The 22,085-nt window shown below is 37.2% G+C and overlaps 1 protein-coding gene across 6 annotated transcripts in view; it reads left to right on the forward strand.

The window, feature by feature from the left end:
- The window catches only part of RALGAPA1 (Ral GTPase activating protein catalytic subunit alpha 1), a 274,207-nt gene that overhangs the window by 57,225 nt on the left and 194,897 nt on the right, over window positions 1-22,085 (forward strand). For all 6 annotated transcript variants that reach the window (XM_055361294.2, XM_055361295.2, XM_063697698.1 and 3 more), the window contains exons 9-12: window positions 1,224-1,432; window positions 3,095-3,334; window positions 9,497-9,694; window positions 13,414-13,551. In XM_055361294.2, coding sequence (XP_055217269.1) covers window positions 1,224-1,432; window positions 3,095-3,334; window positions 9,497-9,694; window positions 13,414-13,551 — 785 coding nt within the window. The remainder of the gene's footprint in view (window positions 1-1,223; window positions 1,433-3,094; window positions 3,335-9,496; window positions 9,695-13,413; window positions 13,552-22,085) is intronic.

Here is a 22,085-nt window from a genome sequence, read left to right on the forward strand (position 1 = left end):
CAGGAAACTGATCATATTTAATACTTGTATTGGTTGGTATAGATATGATACCTAGATTCATACTGAAAGCAAATTTATATTACTAGGAAATTTTCAAGGAGAATGAGTTTTTCTTTTTTTTTTTTTTAAGAGACAGGGACTCACTCTGTCACCCAGGAGGCTGGAGTGCAATGGCATAATTATAGCTCACTGCAGCCTTGAACTGCTGAGCTCAGGCAGTCCTCCCATCTCAGCCTCCCCAGTAGCTAGGACAACAGTCATGCACCACCACATCTGGCTAATTATTTTTTTTTTTAGAGATGGGATCTCCCTATGTTGCCCAGGCTGGTCTTGAACTCCTGGCTTCAAGTGATCCTCCTGCCTTAGCCTCCCAAAGTGCTGGGATTATAAGCATGAGCCACCACACCCAGCCAACAATGAACAGATTTTTAAAAACACTTGTTCTCTGGATCTTATCAATTATAAAAGTTAGCCCACCAGAAATATTTGCGATTGTAAATTAAACTGAATTCTTGTTTGGCATGATCCTTAGACTATATTATAAATTTTCTTTTTAAGGTCCCCCCATATGGGGGTTCAATCAAGTATTAGTCTTATTCAAATTCTGTGTGAATAATTACATAGCCATGTTTCATCCAGTATTTATATAGATTGGTGCAAAAGTAATGGCAGTTTTTGCAATTACTTTTAATAATGATTGTGCCAACATATCTCTTGGAACCTTGAGCCTAGAGCCTTGTGTACAAATCCTGGGTTAGAAGCATATCTCTGCCATATATAGAAGGTATTGGTAGTCCGTAGGTAAATTGTCTCTTTCCCAGAAAGATGTTCCTAATACCAAGTTTAGGCAACTAACAGGCTCAGGTAAAACCTCATATTTTGTATGACTTCAAACTATGTGTTTCAGTGGTAGGTTAATTGAAGTGTGAGCTCTTATTTATTTTAAATGGTTCTGGAAGCTTCTTTGTACTTAGGTAGGTTCACTGAACTTTTTGATATTTTGTAAAAATACATGTTTCCACATATCATCCTGGTATATATGGTTCACTCTTCTGAGTTCCATGCAAACATCTGGCAAATTTTGAAATGTCATTTCTGTGCTAAAGCTACTTCTGAAACCAGAGTAGCATAACAATATTTTCTCAAGTATTTAAAAATGTAGGTTTTTTCTAAACATAATTTCTTTCTTATTTTGGTTTTCATTTTCCTTTTATTTTGCACAGACATCCCGCAGATGAGACCAAAGCCACATTATGTCATGATAAAGAAAGATGCTGAAACCAATGAAGCAATCTATTGTACAAAGGAGCCTTTCATTAAGTCTCGTGTTATTGTCATTCGTTGGCTGGTTTCTTTCTGGCTGGAGCCAAAACCACATACAGGACCTCATATTCCTGGGATGGAAGGTGAAGTCTTGCCAAAGAATATTCAGGTAATGCACAAATGAGGCAGGCCTGTTAAAGTTAGAAATGGCTTTTGAGATTTAGTCCATTGATTTCAGTTGCCTTAGGTGGAGAGTACACTTAAATAATAGTGCTGTTTTATTTGTATAAATATATTTTGTAAATGCAAATTTTAATTATAGAATTAATAAGTTCCTTAATAAAGAAATGAAACGGAAAGTATAGAAGATAATTTCATTAGTATGTCAGTCTCAGCTTCTTATTTCTATATTTTAATTATACAATACTAAAAATATTCTTTATTGTACAGATAAATCTTACAAGTGAAAAGAACTGTGATCAAATGGTAGAATCTTGATGGCCCTTTTTAATTTGGGGGCATTCACAAAATGCAGATTAAAAGACCTGTTCACACCCCCTTCCCCCCTTTTTCAACAAAGATGCCAAGTCTAGAAATGTGATATAAAATTACAAAGCAATACAGTAGAGGAACTAATATTTCAAACTGTTGTTTTGGATTTAACAGTATACGTTTTCCCCTCATACTTCTTTTTTATCTTCTATTTTCCCTCGCACATTTTTCTAAACATGTCTATATTACAGTATTTTTACTACTTTTATTTTCCTCTCCTCAGATTTTCTTAGTTTTTAAAATCTTAAACTATGTGTGTTTTTTCTATAACACCTTAAATCTTTTATAAGTAGGATAAAGGTATAACGTGTGTTTAGTTCATCAGAATTCAGAAAATGTGACTTTTATTCCTCTTAGTTTATTTATCTTTAGCAAACTGTATTGTGTGTCTTCCTCCAAAACTTTGCTCTAACTTCTGTATTAAGAACTATTAAGTGCGAAAATTCTCAAGCAGAACTATCTGCTTTCTGATCCTAGAACGTAATGGATGAAAATCATAAATGTTTTTGGTTGGAAGGGTATATTTGAGATCATTTATTTAAGCTCTGTTATTTTATGGATGACAAAACTAAGGCCAAAAATTGAATAACTTAACAGAAAGTAATTTATACCACAGAATAGTGCTACTTCTACCATATAGTAATTTGCTTATCACCACCTTAAGACTTAATTTTTCCCTATCTGGTTAGGCTTGATCTTCAGACTTGGTGAAAATTCCATTATTAAAATTATAGAATTTTCTCTCAAGTTTTCTAATATTTTCTGTTAGTTTTGTTCCTACTTCTGTCATAAATTTTGTTCCTTTGTTTTTTGTTTTGTTTAAGAAACTTTTACTTGTCTAAATTTTTGTCCACAGTAAAATAGAGATAATTTTAAACATTAAGTTTTTATTAGGTAAACATTCTGATGTTAAGTTATTTACTTATTCTTGAAGGTCTGAGCTGTCTCTAATTCCATTATTCATCCACCCAGCTTTGATTAATAACTTGTTTGAACTGCAAACTTACTGAGAAGAATATGTAACTATAGGTGGGTAGATGATTAATTACCACACATTTTGGAGTATCTCTGTCACTTAGATGTTGAGTTACTTGCATTGCCACTTAATTATTTAGAATGGCTTTTAAATGAAACTCTATGCCCAGAGTTTAAGCAGTGGTATAAATTACTTGGGAAATGTTTTGGATTTTGTCAGTATTACCTATTAAAAGACAAAATACATAGTTAAATGATTATGATATTGTTTCTCTCTTTTTTTTCTTTTTTTTTTGTATTTTAGAGAGCAGCTGCTAGTTTAGTATCCAGAGAAGAAAGCAAAAATGATAATGCTGATAAAGCAGACAGAACTACAGAACCCGAACAGTCTCATTCCAATACAAGCACTCTCACGGAGCGAGAACCTAGCTCATCTAGTCTCTGTAGTATTGATGAAGAACATCTCACAGACATTGAAATAGTTCGCAGAGTTTTTTCTTCTAAAAGGAGTAATGTAAACTTTGTGACAGAGATATTTCGTCAGGTAACATACCTCTCAGTATTTTTAATTTATAAGGAAGGCTTTTATCTTTAATATTAAACATACTGATTTTTAGCTGGGAACAGTGGTGTGTACCTTTAGTTGTAGTTGTTCAGGAGGCTGAGGTGGGAGAATCGCTTGAGCCCAGGAGTTTGAGGCCACTTTGGACAACATGGAGAGACCGCATCTCTTAAAAAAAAAAAAAAAAAAAAAGAGCGAGAGAAAGAAATTACTGATTATTAGCTATTTAAAATATATTCTTCATGTAGATTTTTAAACTAATTTAAGTAATTCTTAGTAGTAATTCTTAGTTTAAGAATTTTAAACTAAGTAATTATTAAACTAAGTTTATACTTAGTTTATATAATTTACATCTAATCCTCTAGTATTTTCTATTCTTTATATATTTTAGTTCGTGATACTTTTAGCATAATAATTATTTTCCCCTTATACGCCTGTTACTAGAATAATTTTTTAAATTACTCATTATAGATTGAAATTCTTCTATCATTTGATTAATAAACTATAGTAAAATTATTTTATCTTCCACTCTATCATCAGTAAATGGTTTATGATATAAGAAGGGAGGTTTTTATTGCTTTTACCCTCAAGGCTTAGTTTTGTCCTCTAAGGCATTCTGAAGTCGAAGTTGATTAAGACAGATATTTCTTAAGGAAAGTATAGAAAAAAAAAGGGAAAATAAAAGAACAAAAAGCTATTTCACATGAAACAGCTAGAAATCCCTAAGTGCATGTTCTCAAATATGTAGAAATTTTGTGGAAGAGAAACCTTATGAAAACTACTATTTGCTCTTGATGGCAAAGGCACTTAACTTTTACAGGTAAACAACATTGAGTTTTGCAGCTGAGGGGGATCACTCAGGTGTCTCAGCAAGTAAGTGGTAGATCTTCAAATAAAATGCCCACATCCTGGTTCCCATGTCAGTGCTCTTTATTCAGTGCCACACTGCATTCACATGCCAGGGAGCTCTCTAGGCAAAGCAAATAATCTTGATCTCCCACACATACTTATTGATGTGTAAAACAAAGCATGAGACAGCATTAGCCTTGTCAGCCTAAGTTAAAGAAACAAACTCGTTTTCATTTTTGTCCAGTGTTGTCAGTGGTTCCAGCCAGATTTAAGGTTTGTGTTTACAGAATACGTAACAATTGGGAAAGGAAAGACATTTGACAAACTATGTTGGAATACTCGTGGGGAATTTTAAAGCTTGTAGAACTATTCAGGCTTTCCAGTTGTTGAGTCAGTTTAAATAAGTTTATTTTTCTAGGCATTTGCTTCTTGTGTTTGTTTTCAAATTTGTTGACAAAGCTTATCACATCCTCTTATAATCCTTTTAACCTCTGAAGCATTTATAGTCATGTTTCTCCTTTTCATTCCCATAAATGCAGTATTTAATTGCCTGGTAATTTTTTAATTTTTTTGTAGAGTGGGGTCTTGCTCTGTTGTCCAGGCTGGTCTTGAACTCCTGGCCTCAAGCAATCCTCCTGCCTTGGGCCTCCCAAAGTGCTGGGATTATAGACATGAGCCACTGTGCCTGGCCCTATCCCTTGTTTGTTTTTCTCTCCTTCTTTTTTTCTTTTTTTTGATGATGATTCTTGCCAGAGATTTGTCAGTTTTATTAGTCTTTTCTTTCTGTCTTTTTCTATCTTTTCCCCCCAGCCCCCATTCCTTTTCCTTTAGTGGTTATCGTATAAGTTTTAACATGTATACTTCACTTTTCAAGTTCTAAAGTTATTTTTTTACCCTCTTCCTAATCAATACAAGGACCTTAGAACCCTACTAGTCTGATTTTCCCCCCAACATATATATTATTATCAAGTAATTTAGTTCTATTTTTTGTGTTGGTGTGTATTTGTTATATATTTGCCACTTTATTTTATCATGATTTCTTCCCTTTCAGATCTTCTATTTAGAATCACTTTCCTCTGCTTGAAGTTCGTCATTTAGAAATTACTTTAGTGGATGTATGTTGGTATCAAACACTTCTAATTTTATGGGGTTTTCCCAACTTTATTGAGGTATACCTGACAAATAAAAATTGTATATATTTAAGGTGTACATTGTGATGTTTTGATATACCTGTACATTGCGGATGATTACTACAATCAATCTGGTTAACATAATCATGGCCTTACGTAGATAAAATTTCATTTGCTTGCATATGGTCAGAACACTTATAATAAAATCTTCTAGCAAATTTCAAGTGTAAAATATGGGATTATTAACTATAGTCACCATGCTAGATATCCAGAACCTGTTCATCCCACATAACTGAACCTTTGTACATTTTGATCAGCATCTCCCATTTTGCCTACTGCTCAGCCCTTAATCACTACCATTCTACTCTGTTTTTATAAGTTTGATTTTTTATATTGCAAATTTAAGTGAGATTATACAGTAAGTTGTCTTTCTGTGTCTAGCTTATTTCACTTAGAATAATGTCTGCTGGGTTAATCCATGTTGTTGCAAATGTGGGATTTCCCTCTTTTTGTTTTTTTGAAACAGGGCCTCACTCCATTTCCCAGGCTGGAGTGTAGTGGTGTGATCACAACTCATTTGCTCAACTGATACCTATGCCTCAGCCTCCTGAGTAGCTGGGACTACAGGTGCACACCACCATGCCTAGCTAATTTTTAAAAGTTATTTTGTAGAGAGGGGTTCTCGCTATAATATTGCCCAGGCTGGTCTCTAAGTCCTTGCCTCAAGCCATCCTCTCTTGTCGGCCTCCCAGCGTGCTGGGATTGAAGGCATGAGCCACTGTGCCTGGCCCTAGGATTTTCTGCCTTTTTTTTTTTTTTTTTTTTGAGATGGAGTCTCGTGCTGTCACCCAGGCTGGAGTACAGTGGCACTATCTCGGCTCACTGCTGACTCTGCCTCCTGGGTTCAAGTAGTTCTTCTGCCTCAGCCTCCTGGGTAGCTGGGATTACAGGCATGCGCCACCACGCCCAGCTAATTTTTGTATTTTTGGTAGAGATGGGGTTTCACCATGTTGATCAGGCTGGTCTCGAACTCCTGACCTTGTGATCTGGCCGCCTCAGCCTCTCAAAGTGTTGGGATTACAGGCGTGAGCCACTGTGCCCGGCCAGATTTTCTGCTTTTTAAAGGCTGGATAATAGTGTGTGTGTGTGTGTGTGTGTGTGTGTGTGTGTGTGTGTGTGTGTGTGTGTGTGTGTGTGTGTGTGTGTGCTGGATAATACTGTGTGTGTGTGTGTGTGTGCTGGATAATACTGTGTGTGTGTGTGTGTGTGTGTGTCTGTGTCTGTGTCTGTGTGTCTGTGTATGTGTATTTCTGGCTGTCTGTTACATTGCTCTATATGTCTGTTTTTTATGCTGGTACCATACTGTTTTGATTACTGTTTAGTAATGTATTTTGAAATCAAGACATGTGGGTACCTCCTGCTTTGTTCTCCTTGTCAAGATTATTCCAGGTCTTTTGTTGCTTCTTCATAGACGAATTAACTGCTGATTTATGAACTTGAATATTCTGGTTTGACAGTTATTTCTCATTGTAAATTGATAAATTATCACTCTGGTTTTATACATCAGTTTTTAGCTATGGCTAATAACAGTCTTTCCTCACAATTCATATTTAGCATGTTGGCAAAATCATATTTTGGAATCTGCAAGGACATAGGTCTCTGGTCTATAGTAAATTCAAGCAGCTAGGTTGTAGTCTGACAACTTGTATAATATTTTAGCTCTGGAGGATATTAATTTTTTAAGATTATTAAATTTTATTTTTCAGTGTTTTAGATTGACAGCAAAATTGAGTGGGAAGTACATACTAATTTTTTAAAACAGGTTAATTTTTCTGTATCTTAGAATTTCTTTGGGATCATTTTAACTATTTTAATGTTTTAAATTTTATTGTGAATCTTTTTAAGGAAGGCTGAGCTGTTGCTACAACTGTAAAATAAATATTCTTAAAGCAGGCAGTGATGATCAAAATCTTGCCATTTGACCATTAAGCTGCTAGAATATGAGAGTGATAATTTAGGAATGAGTTGATTAAAGAAAATAACAAAGTAGTTTACTAAGGAATTAATAATAGCAAATAAAAGGATTAACAAACAACAGTAAATATTCTGTTGATATTGCACATTAACTTTCCATCATCATCTTGGGAGCTGACTTTTTTGCTGATTTCATTCCGATAAAATAAGTTCATTTGACCACGTGATTATTATTTTAATACACCTACTGATAACTCTATAATAGAAAGTGGCAGATTTTAGATAAAGGGTTTGTGATTTTTAAGGTTGATATTAACAGATAGTATCATAAAAAAATAAAAAGTAAAAGCAATTCAATTCTTTTTTTTTTTTTTTTTTTTTGAGATGGAGTCTTGTTCTTGTTGCCCAGGCTGGAGTGCAGTGGCGTGATCTCAGCTTACCGCAACTTCCATCTCTCGGGTTCAAGCGATTCTCCTGCCTCAGCCTCTCAAGTAGCTGGTATTACAAGCATGCACCACCACACACGGCTAATTTTGTATTTTTAGTAGAGACGGACTTTCTCCATGTTGGTCAGGCTGGTCTTGCACTCCCGCCCTCAGGTGATCTGCCAGCCTTGGCCTCCCAAAGTGCTAGGATTACAGGCGTGAGCCACCACGCCCGGCAGCACAAATTTAATTCTATTTGCACCTAAAAAGTAAAGTAAAAATATTAACCCATAAACACAAACACACACAAGGAAAAGACTTTGGGTGATGAGATTAAGCGTATTTTTGCTGTTTTATTTTTCCCTGTCTGGATTGTGTAAATTTTTTTTCTATGAAAATGTGTATTTGTGATAAGGAAAATATATTTTTTAAGATCCCAGAAAATACCGGAAGAAAAGAATAACAATGAGATTTTTCTTTTAAATTTTGCCTTATTGTTAAACTATAGAACTTGATTGTACGTAAAATGAAATATGCAAGCCTTAATTTTTTTCTTTGTATGCTTAGAAAAGGTGAGGTACCTTATTACATATGATTTTTATTAGTTTTTGGAGGCAAATTTAATTTTTATTTTAAAATCAAAATCTATTTTAAAAGAAATAGTTCTCAAAAAGACAATGATGACTGGGTGTGGTGGTGTGTGCCTATAGTTCAAGCTACTCAGGAGACAGAGGCAGGAGAACCGCTTGAGGCCAGTTCAGTCTAGCCTGGGTAACATAGCGAGACCCTGTCCCTAAAATAATAAAAAATTTAAAAACCACAATAATGTGAGTTACAAAAAAGTGTAACTTATGAAAAGTCGTATTTATATTGACCTTTGTAAGAGCTCAATTATTTCAGGAAGCAAGGAATATCACCATTCTGAGTAATACAATTTCAACTAATCTTTATTTCTTCTACTTGAAGTCACTGCCTATCTACCACAAACATTCCTATATCAGTGTGCAAATTAATTTGGAGACAACAGGCTTTTTACAACAATGAATTGGTTAACTTTTAAAAGTTGTTTTTTATCTCACATTTTATAATAAGAGAAATAAATGTACAGCAGATCTTTAAGAACATTGTTTAACTATAATGTTGATGGCAAAAAAAAAAAAAAAAAGATTCCCAGCAGGGGCCACTGTCTGTGTGGAGTTTGCATGGTCTCCCCATGTCTATGTGGGTTTTCTCTAGGTACTACAGTTTCTTCCCATATCCCAAAACTGTACACATTAGGTAAATTAGTGTGTCTAAATGGTCTCAGTCTGAGTGAGTGTTGGGGTGTATGTGATTGCACCCCACAGTGGAATGGCATCCTGTCCAGGACTGCGTTCCTGTCTTGCCCCTGAGCTGCTGGGATACACTGGCCACCAGTGACCCTGAATTAGAATATTTGGGTAATTAATTGTCTTACTTATTTTTATTAATCTTTCTTAAATGTACATATAGCTCACATTTATTTCAGTGTTTAATATTGTAAGTGTTTTGGTCTCTATTTAGAAGTTTGGTGATTTTTTTTTTTTTTTACTAGAAATATACCTTAGGAACTTAACTCTTATTTATATCAATTAGCTTATGGCAAAATGAGTTTTGTTATATGTCATTGTTTTGCTTAAAGTTGCAGTTTCCAAGAATCTATGATGTGATGTGAAAAACATTACTGCATTAGTGGTTTGTGGCAAAGGAAAAAGTATCATTATCTTGATTCTCCTTTTTTTCCCTAGGCATTTTTATTACCAATTTGTGAAGCAGCAGCTATGAGAAAAGTGGTAAAAGTATATCAAGAATGGATCCAACAAGAGGAAAAACCTTTGTTCATGCAAGAGCCTGAAGAAATTGTGATCACTTCTTCAGACCTCCCTTGCATTGAAAATGTCACAGACCATGATATTTCAATGGAAGAAGGAGAAAAAAGAGAAGAGGTGAAGTTATAAGATTTATATACTTTAGTGTTAGTCTAATAGATTAAGAGTTTTGCAGAAACATAATAATGGGTTAACACAAATATACTTATTAAATGGGAAGATAAAGATATCTTTCAGTATATTTTGCAACAATTTAGGTAATATAACAGTAGTCATCTCAGTACCGTATAGCAAAGCCCTGTGATACCACAACTTTTAAAAATTAGTATTGAGGTTGTATACTGATTCTTTAAGCCATTGTCTAGATAAAAATTAGGTACTGTTATAAAGGTATAATATTTCAAACTGTGGTACTACATCAAAATGGATTTTAAAATACATACTTTCGGGGGGGTGTTATTACCAAACCACAATTCCTCCTTTCCTGGAAGGAGTAAGTATTCAGGAGTGGCTACCCAGCATAAGCCACAGTGTTTGTGCCCCCTCCTTGGAATCTTTTGCACTAGAGCTGATTTCGGAATGTGAAACTTCTTGACTTGGTAAAATAAGTTATTCTGTGATAAGAAAGACTAGAGTTTACTCACAGCAGGGAAAAGATGAGAAAAGAGAGAGTAGTAGAGGTGGCATTTGGGTTCCTGGGGTTCCATTTATTCCTTTGATTGTTCAACCTTTGTCACAGGTCAGACTCTCCAACAGCAGATGCTAAGATGGAGTTAGGAGTGCAGAAAGTTTATTGAAAGTGATTTATCTGTTTTGTCTGATTTGCCTTTCACCATAAAGTTGTCTGCGATTGATACATATCTTGCTAAATCTAGATAGGAATGATTGAGTAATGCTTATTCACTTTAGTGGTTAATCTAACCTCATCAGTGGAATTTAGTCAGGATACTAATGTGTGGATGAATAGGCCAGTTCTGTAGGGATTTGATGAGCCTGAGCGTGTGTGTGTGTGTATATACGTGTATATGTATATATACACACATACATAGAGCACCCTCCCCCCTTCTAAGAAAGGGAAAAATGTAACTGAGAAATATAATTGAAGTAAATAAAATTAACCATATGAATTATGAAATAATATCTACAGTCCTAATTCTTACACACCAATGAAAAATATCAAATTTATTGATATTTTTATGCTGGAAAATAAACCTATGAGTTTGAAAAGAATTTGCTTTCTCTGACTTTTTTAGTCATGATGTGCCATATATAATGAGCCTACCCCACATCATTTACTATTCTTAAATAAGAATGATGGATAATATAAACTATCTACATACATAATTGAAAAACAAACAATGGAAGGAATGAAAGGAGAGAGGAAAGGGTAGGTTGGTGATGTTAGGTATGTTGTCTAGGTTTGTTCTATTCGTTACTCAAGTAGTGTAACCAGCACTGGCTGCCATTAGAGATGTGGTTTTTCGAAGTGCCAGCGACTCTTGCAAATGGTGTGGACCAAACCCAAAAGGTATAATGTTCTGGTTTACATTTCTGATAAATTCAATATATAAGGGAGTCATTTAAATTTTTGGTGTTACAGTTATAAAGTGGAATTATGTTATAAATTCAGATAATTGTAAATGGGTTTTTAATTTTATTTATTATTATTATTATTTTGAAACAAGGTTTTCCTCTGTCGCCCTGGTTGGAATGCAGTGGCATGAGCTCAGCTCACTGTAACCTCCACCTCCCAGGTTCAAGCCATCATCCAGCCTCAGCCACCCGAGTAGCTGGGACTACAGGCACTCACCACCATGCCTGGCTAATTTTTTTGTATTTTTAATAGAGACAGGGTTTCACCGTGTTTCCCAGCTGGTCTTGAACTCCTGAGCTCAAGTGACCTGCCCACCTCAGCCTCCCAAAGTGCTGGGGATGACAGGCGGGAGTCACAGCCCCTGACCTAAGTGGGCTTTTAAAATTCTCATAGCATCTGTGAGACATTTGAAAGACATACAGAATATAAGACAGTTTCTTTTTTGTGTGTGTAGGACTGTCATGTGCTGTGTAGGATGCTTAGCATTCTCTGTCCTATTTCATTAAATTCCAGTGGTGTCTTTTATTTATTGTGACAAGAAAACACTCTCACAAATTTCAAAATACCATACAAAGCTTTTGGTTGCCCACATTGATAACAAGTGTTGGAGGTAGAAACATGAGCAGACATTATTTCTACCTTCACATAACTTCTGGTTTAGCCGGAAGACAAACATACAAAATAAGTATTATTATAAAACAGTGTTACTGCTATGATCCTAGAGCATGAAAGAGAGAACACCTAACTCTGCTTGGGGAAATCAGGGAACGCTTCATGGAAGAGATAGTATAAGATAGAAGAACAGGTAGACAAATGGGAAAGGTAACACACCGTGTGAATAGCACCTACAAATGTATGAGAAACCTTGAAAATATTTTTATTTGGCTGCAGCGTAGAGTAGATGAGCCAGAACAGCAGGAAATATGAGATAGACAGGACTAGATTCTGTTCAGTAACTTGTATGCCATGTTAGTAGACTTTAATTACATTCTAGAAACTGGAAAGCCTTTGAATAAGAGAGTAGCATGAACAGTTACATACTTGAGAAGGTCATACCAGGCCCAGAATGGAGGATAGATTGTAGGTCAGTCTGTAGGCAAGGAGACCAGTTAGGAAGGATTAGCAAAGTTTGGAAGTGAGATGATAAGTACCTGATCTAGGACAGCAGTAGTTGCAGTGGAAATATAAGGGAGAGGACAGATATACTAGTGTTTTTGAGGAATGGGGAGGTGTCGCAAGTTTCTTTCTTTTGCAACCAGAGTAGTTGCCATTCACACATGGATGGGAATTTTAAACAGCTCAAGTTTGGTGATGGCTAAGGCAGCTGGAGGGATTGGGTTGGCAGGAATGGGGGGGAATCTGATTAATAAACTTATTTTAAAATATCTGAAGTTTGAGATGCTTGTGGGTCATTCAGGAAGGGCTCTTCAGAAGACACTTGATTACAGGGACATGGAGCTTAAGAGAAAGGCTAGACTAGACCATGGCATGTTTTATTGGCTACTCAGGGCAGGGTTCCAGTATTGTTTCTGGTAATGGCAGAACTGTTTATATTGGACTAAACCTCTTGCATATTACAAACCCTATACAAAATATTTTTGTAAAACTTAACTATTTAAAGATATTGGTGAATGACAAGAAGGAAGAAACTGGAGGGACACTTTAAAAAGAGAACTGCAGAGTGGCATTTCTGTTTGTGCTTTTTAACTGAGGGAACTCCCTTGTCTGTAAGACTTGTTACAGCTAAAATGCAAGCAGAAAGCTGTAGTCTCAGTGATTTGAAGTTTCAGTATTCTTTGAATAATGAGAATTTTAGTACTCCTAAGTAGGATAAACATAAGCCATTTTTTTTGTCATTTATTTGGATTCTGGCATTTAATGTAGAACAGAATTCGTCTTTTTACAAAGCTATAGGTAGTATAATCCCATTCTTGAGTGTGTGAGAGTATGAAAGGGAGGTTTATATATTAGACCTATAGAAGAATACTCTCTGGAATGATATAATCTCTGGCTGCTCATTATGGGTTTTGTTGTTGTTTTTTACTTTATATTTTTGTCATTGAGAATCCTTTTTTACAGTGAATATACATTGTTTTTGGATTTGGATAAGACATCATCTATTTTGAGAGAAAGAAACCTGTTTAGCAGTGGGACCTAATAATTTCATTTACCTTTTCAACTTAACTGACTAGTTGCAGCATTCTTTTTAATGAAATATTAAAAACTTGATATTTTGCTTCAGGAAAATGGGACCAATACTGCTGATCATGTTCGAAACTCCAGTTGGGCAAAAAACGGCTCCTACCAAGGTGCTCTTCATAACGCCTCTGAAGAAGCCACAGAACAAAACATACGAGCTGGTACCCAGGCAGTTTTGCAGGTGGATCACTTTATGGCTATTTTTAAAAATAAAATAATCATTAAATATTTCTGTTCAGTATTTCAGTATACAGTATACTTTTCACAATATAATAAATTCACCACCTATATTTATCATTATGCCATATTTTATTTTCTCCTTTCATCACTTAATATATATATTAATAAACATTACATATTATTCTAGATAATTTTAAATGTTATATAAATTATGTTATGGTGTACTGTCATCTGCAACTGATTTTTTTTATTAGCCATTCTGTTTATGAGATTTGTTGTTACTCTACAGCCATAATTCATTTTAACTATTTTGTGGTATTGTACTTTATTTCACATTTGACTTATTCATTTTTCTGTTGATGGTCTTTTGTTTCCAGTTTTTCACTATTCCAAATAGTACTACAGTGAACTTTTTTTTTTTTTTTTTTTTTTTTTTGAGATGGAGTTTTCGCTCTTGTTGCCCAGGCTGGAGTGCAATGGTGCGATCTTGGCCCACTGCAACCTCTGCCTCCTGGGTTCAAATGCTTCTCCTGCCTCAGCCTCCCAAGTAGCTGGGATTACAGGCACATGCCACTATGCTTGGCTAATTTTTGTATTTTTAGTGGAGACAAGGTTTCACCATGTTGGCCAGGTTGGTCTCGAACCTCCTGACCTCAGGTGATCCACCTGTTTCAGCCTCCCAAAGTGCTGGGATTATAGGTGTGAGCCACCATGCCTGGCTGTGAACATTCTTTTTTTTTTTTTTTTTGGAGATGGAGTTTCACTGTTGTTGCCCAGGTTGGAGTGCAATGGCACGATCTTGGCTCACTGCAACCTCTGCCTCCTGGGTTCAAATGATTCTCCTGCCTCAGCCTCCCAAGAAGCTGGGATTACAGGTGCCCGTCCCCACACCTGGCTAATTTTTTTGTATTTTCAGTAGAGATGGGGTTTCGTCATGTTCGCCAAGCTGGTCTCAAACTCCTGACCTCAGGTAATCCACCTGCCTTGGCCTCCCAAATTGCTGCGGTTATAGGCATGAGCCACCACGCCCAACTGTGAACATTCTTATACGTGTATTTTTACATGCAGCTGGGAAAATTTCCCTAGGTTATATACCAAAAGTGGCATTACTGAGTTGTAGGATTTGTACATTAATAACTTTACTATTATCACCCAATTGTTCTCCACTTTGTCAGAATAATTTACATTCCGTCTAGTAGTGTTTGGGAGTTCTCATTTCCTTATGTTCTCCCTATTACTTGTACTGTCAGATTTTAATTTTTTGCTGGTCCTTTATATGTGAAATATTGTCTCATTTTTTAAAAAAAGTTTGTGTTTTTCCATTTTAATTTGCTTTTCCTTCATCAGTACTGAATTTGAGCATCTTTTCTTATCTATGAATTCATATGCTTTTCCATTATTTTGGGTGTTGGTCTTTCTCTTAATGGTTTGTAGGAGTTCATTATATTCATTCACTTTTTTTTTTTTTTTTTTTTTTTTTGAGATGGAGCCTCGGTCTGTCACCCAGGCTAGAGTGCAGTGGCACAATCTCAGCTCACTGCAACCTCTGCCTCCCAGGTTCAACCAATTCTCCTGCCTCAGCCTCCTGAGTAGTTGGGATTACAGGCACACGCCACCATGCCTGGCTAACTTTTGTATTTTTAGTAGAGATGGGTTTTTGCCATGTTGGCCAGGCTGGTTTTAAACCCCTGACCTCAAGTGATCTGCCTGCCTCAGCCTCCCAAAGTGTTGGGATTATAGGCATGAGCCACTGTGCCTGGCCAATCATTCACTTTTTAAATCAAAATGTCCTTGTCAAGGCCACATGTGACCTCTACATTGTTAAATCAGATGTACATTTTTTCAGTCCTAATCCTGCTTGATTTATCAGAAGCATTTACAGAGTAGATCATTCCTTCCCCATTGAAATGCTTCTTTGCTTGGCCTCCAGAATAGCATATCCTCCTGTTTCTTCTCACTTCATTGTCTACTTCTTAAAGCAGATTCTTTCACTGATTTTTCTGTAAAGCCCTGACCTTTTCATGTTGAAGTGCCCAGGAATCAGTTCTTGAATCTCTTATTCTCTTGTCTCATACATATAGATGGCTTTAAATATCATCTGTATGCTACAGCTTCAGATTTTTATATGTAGTCTAGGATCTCTCATCTGAATTCTGTGAATCCTTAACTAAAATATTCAAATATCAAATTGTCATTTTCACTTGGCTATCTAATAAGTATCTCAAATTTGAGTGCTTTTCCTGCAGTCTTCCTTGTTTCATTTACTGGCAACTCTGTTTTCCATTTCCCTTAACGTTTGTCTAATTTGATGACAAATCCTGTCAGCTCTCCCTTCATAATGTGTACGGAGTCTGACTACTGCTCAGCACACACACTACCTCTTGTGTCTAAGTGTCTCTCTATAATCTTTCATCTGTAATATTGTAGTAAGTTTCTAATTAGTCTCCCTGCTTCTGCCCTGCTCACCTGTCACTCTGCTCTGGCCAGAGGGATCCTGTAAAATGTAAGTCAGATTATGTCATTTTTCTGCTCAGAACCCTCCAGTGACTTTCCGTTATCACTAGGCAGCAATGCAGAAGTCTTTATAATGGTCTATAAGGCCATCATTGCTCCTCAGAGTGTGGTCCATAGACTAGGGCTGGCCCACAGCATAACTGCAAAACAGAGTAAAACTTTAGAAATGAAATAATTTAATATCTTTTGATTCTGTTAAAAAATTTGCATTTGAATTTTGTCTTACTCTTTTTTCATTTCCTTTTTTCTGTTCATTTTTCCACCAGTTGATAGTCTTTATTTTTATTTTTTATTATTCCATGGGTTATTGGGGTACCAGTGGTATTTGGTTACATGAGTAAGTTCTTTAGTGGTGATATGAGATTTTGGTGCACCTAACACCTGAGCAGTATACACTGCACCCTATTTGCAGTCTTTTATCCCTTGCCCCCCTACTACCCTTCCCACAAGTCCCCAAAGTCCCTTGTATCATTTTTATGCCTTTGTGTCCTCATAGCTTAGCTCCCACATATCAGTGAGAACATATGATGTTTGGTTTTCTATTCCTGAGTTACTTCACTTAGAATAATAGTCCCCAGTCTCAACCAGGTTGCTGCAAATGCCGTTAATTCATTCCTTTTTATGGCTGAATAGTATTCCATTGTCTATATGTACCACAGTTTCTTTATCCACTCGTTGATTGATGGGTATTTGGGTTGGTACCACAATTTGCAGTTGCAAGTTGTGCTGCTATAAACGTGTGTGCAAGTACCTTTTTCATATAATGACTTGTTTTCCTCTGGGTAGATACCCAGTAGTGGGATTGCTGGATTAAAATGGCAGTTCTACTTTTAGTTCTTTAAAGAATCTCCACACCGTTTTCCATAGTGGCTGTACTAGTTTACATTCCCACCAGCAATGTAAAAGTGTTCCCTGATGACCACATCCATGCCAGCATCTAGTGTTTTTTGATTTTTTTTTTTTTTATTATGGCCATTCTTGCAGGAGTCAGGTGGTATCGCATTGTGGTTTTGATTTGCATGTCCCTGATCATTAATGATTTTGAGCATTTTTTCATGTTTGTTGGCCATTTGCATATCTTCTTTTGAGAATTGTCTGTTCATGTCCTTAGCCCACTTTTTGATGGGATCGTTTGTTTTTTTTCTTACTGATTTATTTGAATTCACGTAGATTCTGGATATTAGTCCTTTGTCAGATGTCTAGATTGTGAAGATTTTCCCCTACTCTGTGAGTTTTCTCTTTACTCTGCTGACTATTCCTTTTGCTGTATAAAAACTCTTTAGTTTAATTAAGTCCCAGCTGTTTATCTTTGTTTTTATACTGCTTTTGGGTTCTTGGTCATGAAATCCTTGCCTAAGCCAATGTCTAGAGGGGTTTTTCCAATGTTATCTTCTAGAATTTTCATTGTTTCAGGTCTTAGATTTAAGTCCTTAATCCATCTTGAGTTGATTTTTGTATAAGATTAGAGATGAGGATCCAGTTTCGTTCTGCTACATGTGGCTAACCTATCATCCCAGCACCATTTATTGAAAAGGGTGTCCTTTCCCCACTTTATGTTTTTGTTTGCTCTGTCGAAGATCAGTTGGCTGTAAGTATTTGGGTTTATTTCTGGGTTTTCTATTCTGTTCCATTGGTCTCTGTGCCTGTTTTTATACCAGTATCATGCTGTTTTGGTGACCATGGCCTTACAGTATAGTTTGAAATCAGGTAGTGTCATACCTCCAGATTTGTTGTTTTTGCTTAGTCTTGCTTTGGCTATGTGGGTCCTTTTTCGGTTCCATATGAATTTTAGAATTGTTTTTTCTAATTCTGTGAAGAATTATAGTGGCATTTTGATAGAGATTGCATTGAATTTATAGATCACTTTTGGCAGTATGGTCATTTTCACAATATTGATTTTACCCATCCATGAGCATGGGATGTGTTTGCATTTGTTTGTGTCATCTGCGATTTCTTTCAGCAGTGTTTCGTAGTTTTCCTTGTAGAGGTCTTTCGCCTCCTTGGTTAGGTATATTCCTAAGTATTTTATTTATTTATTTATTTATTTGCAGCTATAATAAAAGGGGTTGAGTTCTTGATTTGATTCTCTGCCGGTTGCTGTTGGTGTATCTCCTGTTTTGTTTCTTAATGAGCTTATTTGAATTTTCTCTTTTCTTGGTTAATCTTTCTAATGGTCCATCAATTTTATTTATCTTTTCAAAGAACTAGCTTTTTCTTTCATTTATCTTTTGTATTTTGTTTGTTGTTTTAATTTAGTTCTGCTCTGATCTTGGTTATTTCCTTTCTTCTGCTGGGTTTGGGTTTGGTTTGTTCTTGTTTCTCTAGTTCCTTGAGGTATGACCTTAGACTGTCAGTTTGTGCTGTTTCAGTCTTTTTGATGTAGGTTTTTAGGGCTATGAACTTTCCTCTTAGCACCACCTTTGCTGTATCATAGAGGTTTTGATAGATTGTGTCATTATTGTCGTTCAGTTTGGAGAATTTTTTTGTTTGTTTGCTTATTTGTTTGTTTTTGAGACAGAGTTTCACTCTTGTTGCCCAGGCTGGAGTGCAGTGGTGCGATCTCAACTCACCGCAAACTCCACCTTCTGGGTTCAAGCAATTCTCCTGCTTCGGCCTCCTGAGTAGCTGGGATTACAGGCATGCACCACCACGCCTGGCTAATTTTGTATTTTTAGTAGAGACAGGGTTTCTCCATGTTGGTCAAGCTGGTCTCGAACTCCCACACTCAGGTGATCTGCCCGCCTCAGCCTCCCAAAGCGCTGGGATTACAGGCATGAGCCACCGTGCCCAGCCAGAAGAGTTTTTAAATTTCCATCTTGATTTTGTTTTTGACCCAATGCTCATTCAGGAGCAGGTTATTTAATTTCCATATATTTGCATGGTTTTGAAGGTTCCTTTTGGAGTTGATTTACAGTTTTATTCCATTGTGGTCTAAGAGAGTGCTTCGATGTAATTTCAATTTTTTAAAATTTATTGAGGCTCATTTTGTGGTTTATCATATGGCCTATCTTGGAGAAAGTTCCATGCACTGTTGAATAGAATGTGTATTCTGCAGTTGTTGGATGAAATGTTCTGTATATATCTGTTAAGTCCATTTGTTCCAAGGTATGGTTTAAATCCATTGTTTCTTTGTTGTCTTTCTGTCTTGACCTGTCTAGTGCTGTCAGTGGAGAATTGAAGTCCCCCACTATTATTGTGTTGCTGTCTATGTCATTTCTTAGGTCTATTAATAATTGTTTTATATTGGGAGCTGCAGTGTTAGGTGCATATATGTTTAGGATTATGATATTTTCCTGTTGGACAAGGCCTTTTACCATTATATAATGTCCCTCTTTGTCTCCTTTAACTGCTGTTGCTTTGAAGTTTGTTTTGTCTGATACAAGAATTGCTACCCCTGTTCGCTTTTGGTGTCCATTTGCATGAAATGCCTTTTTCCACCCCTTTACTTATGCGAGTCCTTCTGTGTTTGGTGAGTCTCCTGAAAGTAGCAGATGGTTGGTTGGTGAGTTCTTATCCATTCTACAGTTCTCTATCTTTTAAGTGGAGCATTTAGACCATTTACATTCAATGTTAGTATTGAGATATGAGGTACCATTCCATTCATTGTGCTATTTGTTGCCTGTGTACCTTGGTTTTTTTGTTTTTTGTTTTCGATTTTTAAATCGTATTTTTGTTTTATAGGCCCTGTGTGATTTATGCTTTAAAAAGGTTCTGTTTTGATATGTTTCTAGGATGGTTTCAAGATTTAAAGCACCTTTTAGCAGTTCTTTTAGTGGTGGCTTGGTATTGGCAAATTCTCTCAGCATTTGTTTATCTGAAAAAGACTGTATCTTTCCTTCATATATGATGCTTAGTTTTGCTGGATACAAAATTCTTGGCTGATAATTGTTTTGTTTGAGGAGGCTGAGGATAAGGCTCCAATCCCTTCTAGCCTGTAGGGTTTCTGCTGAAAAATCTCTGTTAATCTGACAGGTTTTCCTTTGTGGGTTACCTGATAGTTTTGTCTCACAGCTCTTAAGAGTCTTTCCTTCATCTTAACTTTAGATAACCTGATGACAATGTGCCTAGGTGATGATCTTTTTGCAGTGAATTTCCCAGGTGTTCTTTGTGCTTCTTGTATTTGGATTTGTGGGTCTCTAGCAAGGCCAGGGAAGCTTTCCTTGACTATTCCCCCAAATATGTTTTCCAACTTTTAGATTTCTCTTCTTCCTCAGGAACACCAATTATTCTTAGATTTGGTTGTTTAACATAATCCGAGACTTCTTGGAGGCTTTGTTCATATTTTCTTATTCTTTTGTCTTTGTTGTGTTGGGTTAATTTGAAGACCATGTCTTCCAGCTCTGAATTTCTTTCTTCTACTTGTTCAATTTATTGGTGAGACTTTCCAGAGCATTTTGCATTTCTATAAGTATGTCCAGTGTTTCCTGAATTTTTGATTGCTTTTTCTTTAAGCTATTTAATTCCTTGAATATTTGTCCCTTCACTTCTTGTATTGTTTTCTGGATTTCCTTGCACTGGGCTTTGCCTTTCTCTGGTGTGTCCCTGATTAGCTTAATAACTAACCTCCTGAATTCTTTTTCAGGTAAATCAGGGATTTATTCCTGGTTTGGATCCATTGCTCGTGAGCTAATGTGATTCTTGGGGGTGTTAAAGAGCCTTGTTTTGTCATATTACCAGAGTTGGTTTTCTGGTTCCTTCTCATTTGGGTAGGCTCTGTCAGAGGGAAGGTCTAAGGCTGAAGGCTGTTGTTCAGATTCTTTTGTCCCATAGAGTGTTCTTCTGATGTAGTACTCTCCCCCTTTTCCTATGGATGTGGCTTCCTGTGAGCTGAACCGCAGCGATTGTTGTCTCTCTTCAGTGTCTAGCCACCCAGCTAGTCTCCCCGGCTCCAGGCTGGTACTGGAGTTTGTCTGCACAGAGTCATGTGATGCAAACTGTCTATGGTTCTCTCAGCCATGGATACCAGCAACTATTCTAGTGGAGGTGGCAGCAGGTGAAATGAAGTCTGTGAGGTTTCTTAGCTTTGGTGGTTTAATTCTCTGTTTTTGTGCTGGTTGGCCTCTTGCCGGGAGGTGGCACATTCCAGAGAGCATCAGCTGTGGTAGTATGGAAAGGAACTGGCAGTGGATGGGGCCCTAGATCTTCCAAGAGCATATGTCCTTTGTCTTCAGTTACCAGGATGAGTAGGGAAGGCCCATCAGGTGGGGGCAGGGCTAGGTGTGTCTGAGCTCAGACTCTCCTTGGGTGGGTCTTGCTACAGCTGCTGTGAGGGATGGGGGTGAGGTTCCCAGGTCAATGGAGTTGTGTACCTGCGAGGATTATGGCTGCCTCTGCTGAGTTATGCAGGTTGTCAGGGAACTCAGGGAAAGCCGGCAGTCACAGGCCTTACCCACCTCCCAAGCAATCTGAAGGGCCAGTCTGTCTCCCACCATGCCCGCCCTAACAACACTGAGTCTGTTTCCAGGCAGTGGGCGAGCAGGGTTTGAGAACTTGCCCTGGGCTACCTTCCTCCCAGCTGTGAAAGAAATGGGCTTTGGTTCTTCCCCTGCCTGTGGAGTCTGCACACCGGATTCACACCCTCCTCTGAGTTCTGGCCAGGAGGCTTCTTGCCTGGTTCAAATTTTTACAAAGTTCATCTGGAGACTTCCTTCTCCCTGTGGCATTTTCCACACGCCTCAGGCCACCCTCCCAAAGGATCCCTGTGGTGCCAGGCAGGAATGGCCTGCCTGGGGACCCAGCAAGCTCCCAGGGCATTTCCTACTGCTTCCTCTACCCCTGTATTTCCCTCGGCTCTCTAAATTTACTCCGCTCCAGGTAAGGGCGGAAATTTCTCCCACAAACTAGACCTTCAGTTTCCCCAATGGGTGTGTGTTTTCGGGAGAGAAGGATCTCCATTTCCCACTTCTGCCGTTTGGGCACTCACAGCATTTGGAGTGTCTCCTGGGTCCTGCAGGAGCAGTTTGCTTCCTTCAGAGGTCTGTGGGTCCTTTTGGGATTCCTGGTGTTTGTTCTTGCAGTTGT

This window comes from Gorilla gorilla, chromosome 15 (genome assembly GCF_029281585.2).
Source record: "Gorilla gorilla gorilla isolate KB3781 chromosome 15, NHGRI_mGorGor1-v2.1_pri, whole genome shotgun sequence".
NCBI classification, from domain to species: Eukaryota; Metazoa; Chordata; class Mammalia; order Primates; family Hominidae; genus Gorilla; species Gorilla gorilla.